General features: G+C 39.3%; 1 protein-coding gene across 2 annotated transcripts; it reads right to left on the bottom strand.

The window, feature by feature from the left end:
• Positions 1–1,509: 1,509 nt before the first annotated feature.
• Positions 1,510–11,877, bottom strand: pex2 (peroxisomal biogenesis factor 2). 2 transcript variants are annotated; one of them, XM_008396128.2, is made up of 2 exons: positions 11,803–11,877; positions 1,510–4,543 (listed from the first exon to the last, which is right to left on the bottom strand). In XM_008396128.2, the coding sequence occupies exons 1-2, from the start codon at positions 11,828–11,830 to the stop codon at positions 3,567–3,569; spliced, it is 1,005 nt and encodes a 334-aa protein (XP_008394350.1). In that variant the 5' UTR covers positions 11,831–11,877; the 3' UTR covers positions 1,510–3,566. The 2 variants fall into 2 exon arrangements, with proteins under 2 accessions (XP_008394350.1, XP_008394349.1); XM_008396127.2 differs by having other exon boundaries at positions 1,510–4,546; positions 11,803–11,868.
• Between the last annotated feature and the right edge of the window lie 741 nt (positions 11,878–12,618).

Below are 12,618 nucleotides of genomic sequence, written 5' to 3'. Positions count from 1 at the left end.
TCCAAAGCCCGGCAGGTGTTGAAAGAAGTCTCATAATGCAGGTACCAGCAGCGGCTGCAACCCTGAACTTCTGCACACCTAGGATTTGTCTACCTTGAAGGAATTTTGGTGTTTTATGTTTGGCATGTCTTTTATTGAATAGATGAAATATGAGCTACTTGTAACTCCTATTGACGTATTGGACATGCCACAAGAAAACAAAAAAAAAGAAAAAAAGGTATAGAGGTGTCAAAAATCCTCAGAGATGTCGACAAATAAATAGAGCATTTTTGTTTTATCTTTTCTTGGCACGAAAAATAATGTCATTCAGTCTTTGAAAGTGGTGTCAGTTAGAAATATCTTGCCGATACATGAGGGATGTAACTCCCTTACCTGTTGAAAAGTGAGTAAGGAGAAGGATCAGAGATGGAATTTAGTTGAACAGAAAAAGGCACAGATGTTTTCACTCTTTAATTTCATTAGTGAATCACAGGGCTATCCAAGTCCTTCTAGCCATTTCAAATTAAGAGGTAAAAGCCAGGCATGAGCATTAATGATAACAGTTTTTTTTTTTCTTAGAGAAAAAATATGCATGTTCTATCCTTACTATTATCTGCAAGCCACGGGCTCTGTTCCAATTAGAGAATACCACAGACGTACCATCCAACAAGCATGCACACAAACGAACCTACAATAGGTACAGTAAAGTACCCGGCATTAGAGAGCCAAGAGAAGAGCTTTTTACTTAAAAAAACTATTTAATCAGGAAAATCAACGCTTCACATCAAAGAAATGGAGATGAGGGACAGGCGGATAAAGAGGCTCATCAAAGAAGGAGATCTAGTTAGGGATTCAACGCCCTAATTCCCTTTCTCTTAAAACCGTCGTCAGAGGGGGCACAGGGCCAATTTGCTCCCTAAATGGCTGCGTGTGAATGTGCAGATTGCTTTGCATAGCCGCTGGGAATGTGGGTTTCCTCCTCTTTTTCTTCTCCACACGGAGCCTGAGAATTAGAAAAGATCCAAAGACAGATAGGCTTAACTGAGCCCCAGCTACCTTCCTTAAGTCCAGAGCCCTGCTCCAACTTCCAACTAATTTAATACATGTCCTAACTCAATTAATAGACTCTAATGCAATGTTTCTTCTTTATCTCTTTTCTTTCCTGAGGATTGGGGGCTTCAATTAGGGTTACAGAGTAATATCAGCAAAAAAGGTTTGGATTGTAAGTCTCTCTGAATGTTAAGACAATGACATGTCCCAGTGGCATTAGGGTTGATCATATATGCATCCTTAATCTCAAACATCGTCCTAATCTCACTTTCTGGGACTTACTTCACATTAATGTAATGTAGTGCATAAAATATTGACCATCGGTCTTTCCTATCTGGGGCTTTATATGCATTAGTGTTGCATTCATTAGTCAAAACGTCCTTGATATAAAAGAGGACCTCAAAGAATCCTCAGGATGTGTCCTCCGTTTTCCACAAGATGTCAACCCAATCTTTATCTAGGATTGTAACACCCACCTCGAGGTTTCAAGTTTTCTTTTAATCCATCACAAGACGTCAATGCTTCTATAGGAGGTTTAAACCGTACAATTGATTCATGTTGGATTACCTTACATTACCACAAAGGACATCTGCCACAGAGACTAGGAGAAGTTCTAGGACAAAGAAAGAAGCCATTGGTCAGTATCACATAAATAATTTAACACAAGATCAAACCAATGCAGCAACCCGATGTTCTTCAGGGCCCTCGCGAACCTCATAAGTAGAGATATTGCATGCTTTATTCTCTTAAGCCCAGCAAAAGTCTCATCTGAGCGCAGATTCATGTGTTTGTGCCGGTAGAACTGAGGCCGTTTCCCTCTGCAATAGGTTCTCCGTTACGCCTGCAGTTACAATTGATTGTCTTGGCAATCAGAAATTAAGCACTGGTGATCAGAGAAGGGAAAAAGAAAGAGTGGGAAGAGGAGGTGGATAGCAACCATCACAACCCCCCCCCCCTCCATCCCACTCCTCTCTTGTCAGCCCAGGAAAGGCTTCACTCAGCTGGGGTGAGTTTGGCCTGGGGCTGGGCTCACTGGTGGAGGTTAACTCCAGCATAAATAAGCATCTTTGGACTCATTACAGGGATTAGAGAGTAATTCGCCTGCGAGGAAGCAGACGACTGCCAGGGTTTTGGTACAGTTTACTACAGTCTTATAGGAGCGAGGGCCCTTGAGATTACAGAGGGAGAGAGACGGAAAGGCAGCAAAAGAGAGAAAGGCCAAGGGAAAAGAGAGGATGGCTGTCAAGTGTGTGTGAGTCAATCCAAGCCCCTGGCTGCCCCCTTGATCTTGAGCATGTTGGGGTGCTGTGAAAACGGATAATGGGAGTTAGAACGACCAGGCCTGTCTAGAGAGAAGTGTACTGATTGTTATAACTTTCCCTCATCTCGCGCTCTCTCTCACTCCTCCACTTAACTAAATAAACACCCAAGAGGTAGCACTCTATCAATTTTAATGATGTTGAAATACAATTTAGGCACAAAATACACAACAAATGCTAATTTGGCCATGATGAGAGGCATCAGAAATTCCTCCCATTATTTATTCAGCTGACTTTCTGCATTTTTCATCAGAACAAATATTCCCATTTCAACAAACACACACATACACACACATCCACGCGCCCCATCACAGAGCCAATTTGGAGCATAAATCAACACATTCACTCATCAAATATATGCCCCGTGTGGTGCTCTGTAGTCTGTCCAGTGCACCAAAGACAAATAATTCCATCCAAAGTCCAGCCAGAGAAACAGAGGGCACAGAAGACTGTCGATATATGCACACATACATTAAACATAGACAACTGTGTGCTTAGAAAAGACAGTAAGGAAAAGTCCTCGCGTCATAAAGTCATACATGACTAAATATTTAGAAGGAAAAAAAAAAAAAAAAAGCAAATACTGGGAACAGATAAACACAATTTCTTCAGAAATTAACATCTCTATCAAGGAGATAGGAAATAGAGGTACCAGAAATATTCCTCATATATGAAACTCATACTAAGAACCAAAACGTAAAGTTTTTCCAGTCAGAGAAACAGATATAAAAAAACAGCATGGGAAAAAACAAAACAAACAAACAAACAAACGAAAAAAACAATTAAAGGGTGTTTCTACTTTTGTATACCACCTTAATATCACTGGTGGCACACAACTTCCTAAGTCTGTTTTCTGTGTAAATAATCAATGAATAAGTCAATCAAGTTTAATCACTGGCTTCTCTAGATACGACTGCCCAATGCTAACTAACATAAATTTTAAGGGTTTTGAAAATTTTGGCAAAAACAGTTGAGATGTTTCTGAGACTCAAGTCGCTTTAAGCTGATAAAAGTCTGATTTGGTCATGTCTGTTAGCTTCATCTTACTGATCAGGATTCATGTTAAAAAAAACAAAACAAAAAAAAACACAGTTATTTGCTAAAGGTAAAATACTACTTGCTTCTTACAGTTTATCAAATCTCCGCTTAAATAATCCTCAACTATCCCTTTCACTCAGATCGAGTTTCTAGCAGTTTTCTCTCAGCAGGATGGAACCATCACCTGCCCACAACCCGCATGTCCATCTTCACCACATTGGGCGTCCCTGCTTCTGCCCCACATTTCGGACATGTGAGGTAAGCGTCGGCAATGCTGTGGCTTTTAATGCAGTAGTAGCAGAAAACATGCTGGCATCCCACTGTATGAGGCATTGTTGGCCATTCTCCACATAGTCCACAGTTTTTCCACACGTCTTTTCCCTCTCTTGTGCCTTCTTCCTCGGAATCTTTTCTTCCAAGCACATGCAATAACACCGCCGCTTTCAGTTTCCTTAAATTTACCAGCGGCAACAAGAAGATGAGGAACTCGGCAAAGCCGTGCCACAGTAGTTCCCGGTTCATGTACTGGTAAGTTACATCTCGAACCACATTAGGTTTACTGAACACAGCCTGAGCTCCCGCAATTCTTTCAGGTAGGACAGGGTGACGGCCACTCCTTAGGAAAACTAGGAAGTTGACAAAGGTAGCGAACTTAGCCAGACCAGAAACAAGAGTCAGGGCTTTACGGAGACTTTGTTGCAGCAAGCCACCGTCTGATTCCGAAACAGCCCCTCTTGGACTCAAAGCTAAACATGGCAGGAGACGGTAGGAACGCTCCTGCAGCCAACGGGGGCCTGCAGTAAGTATGGCAAGACAAAACTTCTGACGAGGGAACAGCGGTCTGTAGTGGGGAGATGATGAAGATGTGCTTTGATAGCGCAGGCTCAGTAGAGATTGACCTATTGTGGCATTGCTAGAATAAAGAGTAAACCTCCAGAGCAGCAGATAAAGTAAAACTTTCAGTTCAGGCTCCACCGGGGTGAGCAACCCTGGGCGGCAGTTCTGGAAACACTGAGTGAACTGGGTCCACAGCAGTTGCTCAAGAGCCGAGTCCAGCTCCAGGGCGTCCAGCTGGCTAATGCGCAAAACTGGTGGGTCAACTGCAGATTCTGAACCATTAGTTCGAGCTGTCCTTTTGTTGTGGTCCCTGTTCAAACCTGCTGGGAAAAAAAAATAAAAATAAATCAAGACAGATATTAATGAAGGCTTTGAGATTTGTTTTTGATGTAGAATTTGCATAACAATTTAACTTTGGTTTAATTTGGAGACCAAGTCATTAATACAGCTTCTCAAACTTTGGAGTTTGAATAGAAGAACCTGTGAACACTAACATTTTTTCTAAAGGGAACCTGGACAGCAAGATACAAACAATCAAAAGTTTTCAAGTAACAGCTTAAGTTGAAATAGAAACAGAGTGGACTTTCCCCAAGGTTCCTACAAATTTTTCATAAAAGAAATTCCATATATTTTCAGACTCCAAGAGTTTTCAGGCATTTTTTAGCCCATTTTGGAACTAGACACACCAAGATTCATAATAAATTCACACCTGATAGCAGGACAGACAGATGTGATTGTATAGGCGAATGCATGTATGGATGGATAACTATGCCATCTACCCTATTTACTTTCGAGACTTTATTCCAGGCAATATACGCTGGATTACACTTTTTACCAATAATCTTTTCCCCATAATTTCAGACCCATGGAACTTGTTCTGAAAAATGAGCAATAATGAAGAACACTGATGTCATATGACCACTATTATTTTTTTTAAATCTTAAAATCTATTTAGGTTAAAATCTGCTCTGAGGAAAAAAAAAAGTATAAAGAATCACTTCTATTACAGGACAACTTTGTTATACGGAGCAGAAAGGCCCTGGAGGGGAAGCCCATCCTATTAGAAAGGTTATTTTTCTTTACACAGAAACGGAAATCACTTTTCACATGTAAAACCCGTCCTTAATGCAAGCTTTGAGCTATGGCATACGGTGAAGCAGGGGGTCTTAGAATGCTTTCTCCACTGTATAAACACACACCATTCTACACACTAGACACACACCCACACAGTAGGCAAAGCTAAGGGGCTATCGTTGCCTGCTCCCTCCAGAGATAGGGGTGTGTGTACAAATCACATCACCAGGGATTAGGCTAACGGCACAGTCTCTGGTACACCATAAACATCTGCCAAATGTGGAACAATCCCCCCCTTCCAAGATTCAGCTCCATATGGGATCTCACCATTGTGTCATCTGGGCTACTTTGTGCTGCATACATTTGCAAACTGCTCAGTTCCCCAGTTTTATCTGCCCTTTGCCCGACTGAAACGCCTAAGAGGTGGAAGACTAACTAACACATTGAGAGAGAGACGAAAAAGGCCACCGAAGGAGAGAGAGAGAGAGAGAGAGAGACAGAGAGAGGCCTTTTCTTGACAGTAGCTTTTGTGTCTCGATGAACAGGATTTGTCACGAGGCTTTAAAAGAGATTTCCACCGGGTAAATATGGCAGTTCTGACAGAAAGAGAGAGGGATGATGGTCACTTTAGACGCTTCTCAAGAAGGTTAAAAAAAGCCCATCCTAACATTCTGGGCCAATACTGAGGTATACAGGACTGTCTGTGCATTCAAGACATTTAAATAGAGCCAGGATACACCATCCAAATAAGTGAGAATTAGCAAACCGATGGAAAAAAAGTGAATTTACGCTGAACTAAGCAGGTATGACAAATTTATTGAGCTTTCTTTGAAATGCTGCCATGTTAAGCGACCAGGACCTCGTTTGTGATGGGAGAGGAGTGTGGATTATAAAATATATATATATAAAAATACAGCAGAAAAATAGAAGTAGTCTGAATGTGTATGCCAACCAATAAACAGGCTCTGTTTGTTCTGCTTAATCTGAAAGTTTTCCTTTGATGGAGGAAAATTTAGAGATTATATGCATGTGTGTCTGGCTATGAATGCATGCCAAGGAAAGCCTTGATCTATGTGGGGCTCTAATGCAACACTAAGTTAATCTATCAGTCTATAGCTGACACACACACACACAAATACACACGCAAATCAACAAATACACACACTGCCAGGTGGTGGAAATCCCCGTCACAGCAGCAGCACTCTGGGGAGAGTAAACCCGACCGGGTCCAATAGTCTTTTCAAAGCTTTTTATCGAGCAGTTTACAAGTTATGAATGAATATGTTTTATTTGGGGAAACACGGTATTGACAACCACCTATCAATAGTAATGTGACTATTGTCAAGGGTCTGTCAATATTAATGTAATTATGATGTAGAGGGATCAGAGGGAGGCTGGAGTCGAGGGCCAAGTAACATCTCCTGCCCACTGCCATATCAATAGCTGGGATTGTTATTGACAGCTTCCCTTCAGACTTGCAGGACTTGCCAAATATATAACAAGCAGGCACTTCAGTCAATGCCGGGCTGCCTATAAAAATTAAGCATTTGAATTTACATGGTTTTTACCGCGGACAGCTGGAAATCCATGTTCCTTATGTAATACTCAAAAGTCACAGTCGATACAAGTGTTTGGGGAGCAGCGACAGGGTGTGTTAGAGGCAGTGTTTTTTACAGTTCCCATACAAACCTGAACGATCAGAGATATAGGGAAAGACATTATTTATTTGACATAGGTAGACGCATATAGTGGCATCCACAGATGTTAGCAGCCATGGAAAAATGTGGAAAATTTTTTTTTATTAGAATAGACTTGTCTTTTATTTCAGTAGTATAATATTATGCTTTGAATTTTTTTCTTTTTATAAATTCAACCTTTTATTCATGTTCATTTGTTAAATGAGTATAAACTCCCATATTAGGCAATAAGTGTTTTTTTTATTATCATTATTAAAAATACAATAATTGAAGTCACGATTAGCTGAACACTTGCTCCAAATTTTTTTAATCACATCCTTTTTTATCAATAGGTCAGGGATGAACACTGACCTATGTTCATTCCTGTGAGTGTGAGATTATGCTATTCAGTGTAGCATAATCTCACACTGAATATTTTTGAGAAGTCATACCTTTTATTTAATTCCCTTTTAGGCAGTGAGAGAAAAAACGTCCCATGTTGAGAAAAAAAAGTATATATATATATATATATATATATATATACATACACACACACACACACACACACACACACACACATATATACATACACCACAATAACACACAAATTCATCTCAGCCGATTTTTTGGTGGCTGCAGATTTAGGAATTTTTTTGGTCAGCCAATCAACTCACAAATAAAAAGAAAACTATTTAGGGGAGTTGGTGGCAAATGAAAATGAATCTGAAAGCAAATTCACCTGGAAAACCTGTGGACTTTGTTTGTTTGTTTGTTTTTTTTAACTCAGACCAGAAAAAAAAGAAAATAAAATCACATTCCTTGGAATGTTAAAAGGTATTTCGATTCAGATCAGGGTTGATTCTCTTCTTGTTCCATTAGTTTGTGCATGCTATTTAGACAAAGATAGCACACTGACTCAAGGCTGAGTATGATAGCTTAGGGACAACAACAATATCCAATCTAACATGAAACCCACTGTAACACTGCTCCGAGGCAAACAGGGCCATGGCCAACGTGAGGAAGGAGAGGAGAGGCTACAAAAAGCATACAGAGCATCAGCCTAGAGCTTTGGAGCAGAAATGGGTCCTCTGAAAGCTAGACAATAAGCCGTAATGTCAGTTACCCTGCAGAACGATGGATAGACAAAAAGACAGACACGTCAGCCGGCACATCAAGAAACCGCCAGATGGGAGCTTTGAGCTATCGTCTACAGATACATTGAGACAAAAAAAAAAAAAAAAATGGCTGGAAAGATAACTAAAGTGAAAAAAATAAAGGGGCGGGAGACAGATAAGCCCAAACCTTTCCCTAGAAGCTGACCTTGAGGATGACGGTCACAACAAAGAAGGAGGGACCATCCTGTAGCACACGCAGCTCAGCCACACTGAGGTGAATCCATCCAGGGAATAGCCTATAGACAGAGGAAGACCTCACTTTCTTCTTGACCTTGGCTTTGGTGACTGGGGACAGCAGCAGGGTGTTTAGGACAGGGGGCTGAAGACTGGGGAGGGGGGGAGGCTGGGAAGATGGACAGTCTCTAGGGAACTGCATTTTGCGTTTTTATTTTTTCCCGCAGAAGTAATGCTACGAAGCCTCTCACAGAGCTATCACTCGCCGTCACTGGAAACAGTCTGTCCAAAAGGTCTCAATTTGGCTTTTTATGTATTGTAACACTCGAATTACTAGGCACTTAGGTGTGGTATTTGCATAATGTATTTGCTAAATTACTGCATAAATGTTCACTTGGCTTTCTATGATGCTTGGAGAGGGAAACAAGCTGTGCATTGGCAAAGCATGCTGGATTACAACATTACATTTTTTGTTTCCTTTTTCCGCATGCAAATTAATTGCTATAAAAGCTCTGGTGGGAAAATATCGAAAAAAAAAATCTCTAAGCACTACTGTTTCTTTTGTTCAACTTCCCTTTACTAGCCTTCTATCAACGGGAATGAGTGAGGACCTATTAGCCAAAGCTTGCCATGTCTGCACTATATAAAAAACAAAAAAACAGATGAGAATGTCAAATTTAAAACTCTTAAGCGAGTGATGTCATACAGCAGACTACAGGCAGTACTGGGGACACTAAGATCACCCAGGCGGTAAGCAGACTAATTGTTATGAGTCCGTTTCATGAAAAATGAATGTGAGTAGATGCACAGAGGGGTCTTTGGGTTGTGTGTGCATCAGAGGCTAATGCTTTATCAAGGCTTCCCCTCTTTCTCTAATCACCCAAGACTCCTTTGAGCCATGGGGTGAAAGCCAAGTTAATGCATGAACACACACACAAAAAAAAAAAAGAAAAAGAAAAACTACACACCAGCTAGAACCGTACATGTGATGCACAAAAATGTCTTCTCCTTATTTGGGTATGCTCAGAAGGTAAATTATTTAGAAGAGTTAATTGATTTCATGAGTACGAAGGTTGAGTATGGTAAAACTGTATGAGTAATAAGTATGAGGGTCTGCGGCAAACAACTTAAAAAGCCATGAAACATTAAAGAGCAGAAAAGCACAATGAATGTGGAGGAAAACGCAGAGCACCTAATAAATGCGCGAACCAAATTTGCGTGTTCCTTAAGAATCAATGAGAGAGCAAGTCATGCAAATAAAACATGTTATCCCGTTGAATAGTTGAGCCGCATGTTTTTTTCAGCTTCTCCTCGTGTCTGAAAAGTGGGAAAATATATAAAAATAATGCTAGATAAATGAAAAAGCTGATAGTTATTTAAATCTTTTATGCTATTTGCATGACTGTTGTGTGGAAATTTTTCAAAGTGAGATGAAGCTGCTCTTTGTCTACTGTAAAAGAATGTGGGAGAATGTGAAGGCTACAGTAAACTCAATCAATCAAACCCAAAGTACAGAAGCTACTTTTAAAGGTTCCGTTTCATTTTAAATTGCAAATTGAATTCCAATAAAAATATTTTTGCATTTTGACATTGCACACTTTTCTGATTAAATATTCAGTAAATAGCTTCACTGAAAATTTGTTGCGTCAATTTAAGACATGGGAACATAATTTTTTTCTTAACTTTCGTCTGTCAGATTCACATTTACATTTACTTTTACTATAAAACACATCCAGATCTGCTAAAACGTGATTTCTGATCAACTAAAAGTAGAAACAAAAACCCTCAGGGAGGCATCGTTGGTTTTAAAGCTCTTCCGTGTGGCTTCGTGAAGACCTGGCATCAGTAGAGACTGTTTTTCAAAGTAACCTGAAGAAAATATTGTATTTTTTGTTTGCCTATTAATTTACTTTTGCTAAATAAAACGATGTATCCTTATTTTAATATTTTCTTTCTAGACACTACATTGCCAAAAATATTGGGTCATCACTCTCAATCACTAAATTAAAGTGTATTTGCCAAGGAGTGTATACAAATCAAGCATCTACTCATGCAGACAGCTTCTACAACTATAACAGGATGCCACCTTCTGACATTTCCACACCACTAAACACCCCACAGTCAACTGTTGGAAGTATTATTACAATATGGAAACAATGAGAAATGACAGCAACTCATAAGAAAATGCCAGTGTCCCAATTTTCTGGGAATTGTTTCCTTTCTAACATTAGTGTGCATCTGTCCATGAAACAATATCTAAAATGACAGGAATAAGCAAAATAGGAAAGAACCTGACTGTCTGATAGAACATCTTTAGGATGAAGAAGAGTGGTTGGTGTCTGCTAGCCAGGCCTTCCCACCCAATATCAGTGTCTGGTCTCACAGATGAATTTCTGGAAGCATGCTCAAAAAAATCCCAGAAACACTCCTAAACATTGTAAAAATCTTACCTAGTTATACCAAAGCCATTTTTAGTATAAATGGATGTAATTTTCTTTTTCTTTTCACAAAATAAATCATTATGTGGGTTTAAATAAAATCTGCTGGCAATAACATGCAAAACAAATTTAAAGTGACATTTCCCATCCAAGATAAAGGTCCAAATGGTCAAACCTAAAGCACACCGGTTTAGAATTAAAAGTAGACTTATGCCAGCATAGTTCAGTTGTAGATCTATGACCTTAAAACACACATTGTTTAAGCATAATTCTAGTCTCCATAAATTATTTCAAATGCTATATAATCATGTTTCAAATGTGAGCATGTTAACATGCCTATAGTTCTTTTTTTAGATTTTGCCAATTGGTTTTTAATATGTTTTTTTCTTCTTTTTTGTGAAAATAAAGCAACATCATTATGCGATTATAGGGGCAGGAGAATTGGATTTTGGTAGCAGATTTGCAAACGGTACAGTCAGCACTGGAAAAGAGAGATATAACCAAAAGACAGATAACGGTAGAGGAGAGATGATTGGGTTGAGATGAATGAAGTGAGTAGTCTCCTGAAGAAAATCAATAAGATCAACTTTGCCTTGAATCTCAATGCGGAAGGTTTTGATCTCTAGCCCTGATTATTTTTGGGAATAATGGAATTATGTGCGTGGATGCAGAACATAATCTTGAAGGAGCCCAGAGTCTCACAAGGTTACTAATCAAAGTTTCATTAGGTATACATATACACCTGGATCGCACACAAATCGAATAATAATTCCCAGTATATTTGATCGTTTATGTTGTATGCTGTGTGCATTAAACATACCGATAGACATCAACAATCGATTTTACTTTAAATGCAGGCATGAAGCAAATGGAAAATAAGACCATAGAATCGAGGGAAAAACAGGAAACCCTGACACTGCAGACTAACCGCAATGCTGGACTAGATAGAGCATTTTTAACGCCATTAAAACGAAGCAGGTTTGCCATTACTAGAAATAATACAGAGATAGTATCCAACTAATGTTAATACATGTATTCTTACCCATTTCTCTTCGGTGAAACATACACATCGACCGTTCTCCCCCCTGATATGCTGCAGTCAGCGTGTTTTTCCGGGTTGTGCAATTTAGCCCCGCCTCTTAAAGGAAACAAACCAATAGTGTAAACAAACATTATGATTGACGGAGTTAGAAAGGAAATTAACCAATAGCGTAACGCAGTTCAGAGACAGCGGCACAATACAGAAAGTGAGCGTTGATTTGCTGGGCTCGATTCGTCTTTGTTCCGTTCTGTATTGAAGTTGCAAAAAGACAAAAGATGCAACATTTATTTGCATAAAGTAGCACAATTAATATAGTTCACTCAAAATATGTTGTGTGAATTGTACCATAAATCATACAAGTTTTAGATTTAAAATATGGGAAACTTTCCGCAGCTTGCTGCGAGCCGTCCCACAGCTCTATTACGTTTTAAGACAGATTTATAAGAAATCTGCCTGTCAGTCACTTACAAACTACAAGTACAAGTACAAGTTCAGAATCTGATAGACCTACATTTGAAATGATATGGACATTTTATGTAATTATAGACCCCAAAACACAAAAAAGAATTGAAGCTTTTTTGTTTTACATCTTTACTAACTTTATCTATATGACATAGTTCCTTTCCAGTGGTGGGAAGTAACGAAGTACAAGTACGTCGTTACTGTACTTAAGTACAATTTTGGTGTATCTGTACTTTACTTAAGTAGATTTAATAATGGGTACTTTCTACTTTTACTCCACTACATTTTACAGTACGTATCTGTACTTTCTACTTCACTACATTTCTACAAAACTGTCGCGTTACTCGTTACATC

This window comes from Poecilia reticulata, linkage group LG20, assembly GCF_000633615.1.
Source record: "Poecilia reticulata strain Guanapo linkage group LG20, Guppy_female_1.0+MT, whole genome shotgun sequence".
NCBI classification, from domain to species: Eukaryota; Metazoa; Chordata; class Actinopteri; order Cyprinodontiformes; family Poeciliidae; genus Poecilia; species Poecilia reticulata.
Note: the sequence above shows the minus strand (reverse complement) of the source record. Positions and strands in the feature narration are given on the sequence as shown.

Coding starts and splice junctions, on each gene's coding strand:
- pex2 (XM_008396127.2), bottom strand. CDS start 11,830: ATGTGTATGTTTCACCGAAGAGAAATGG. Junction 4,547..11,802: donor GTTTCACCGAAGAGAAATGG/GTAAGAATACAT, acceptor TTTTTTTCCCAG/CAGGTTTGAACAGGGACCAC.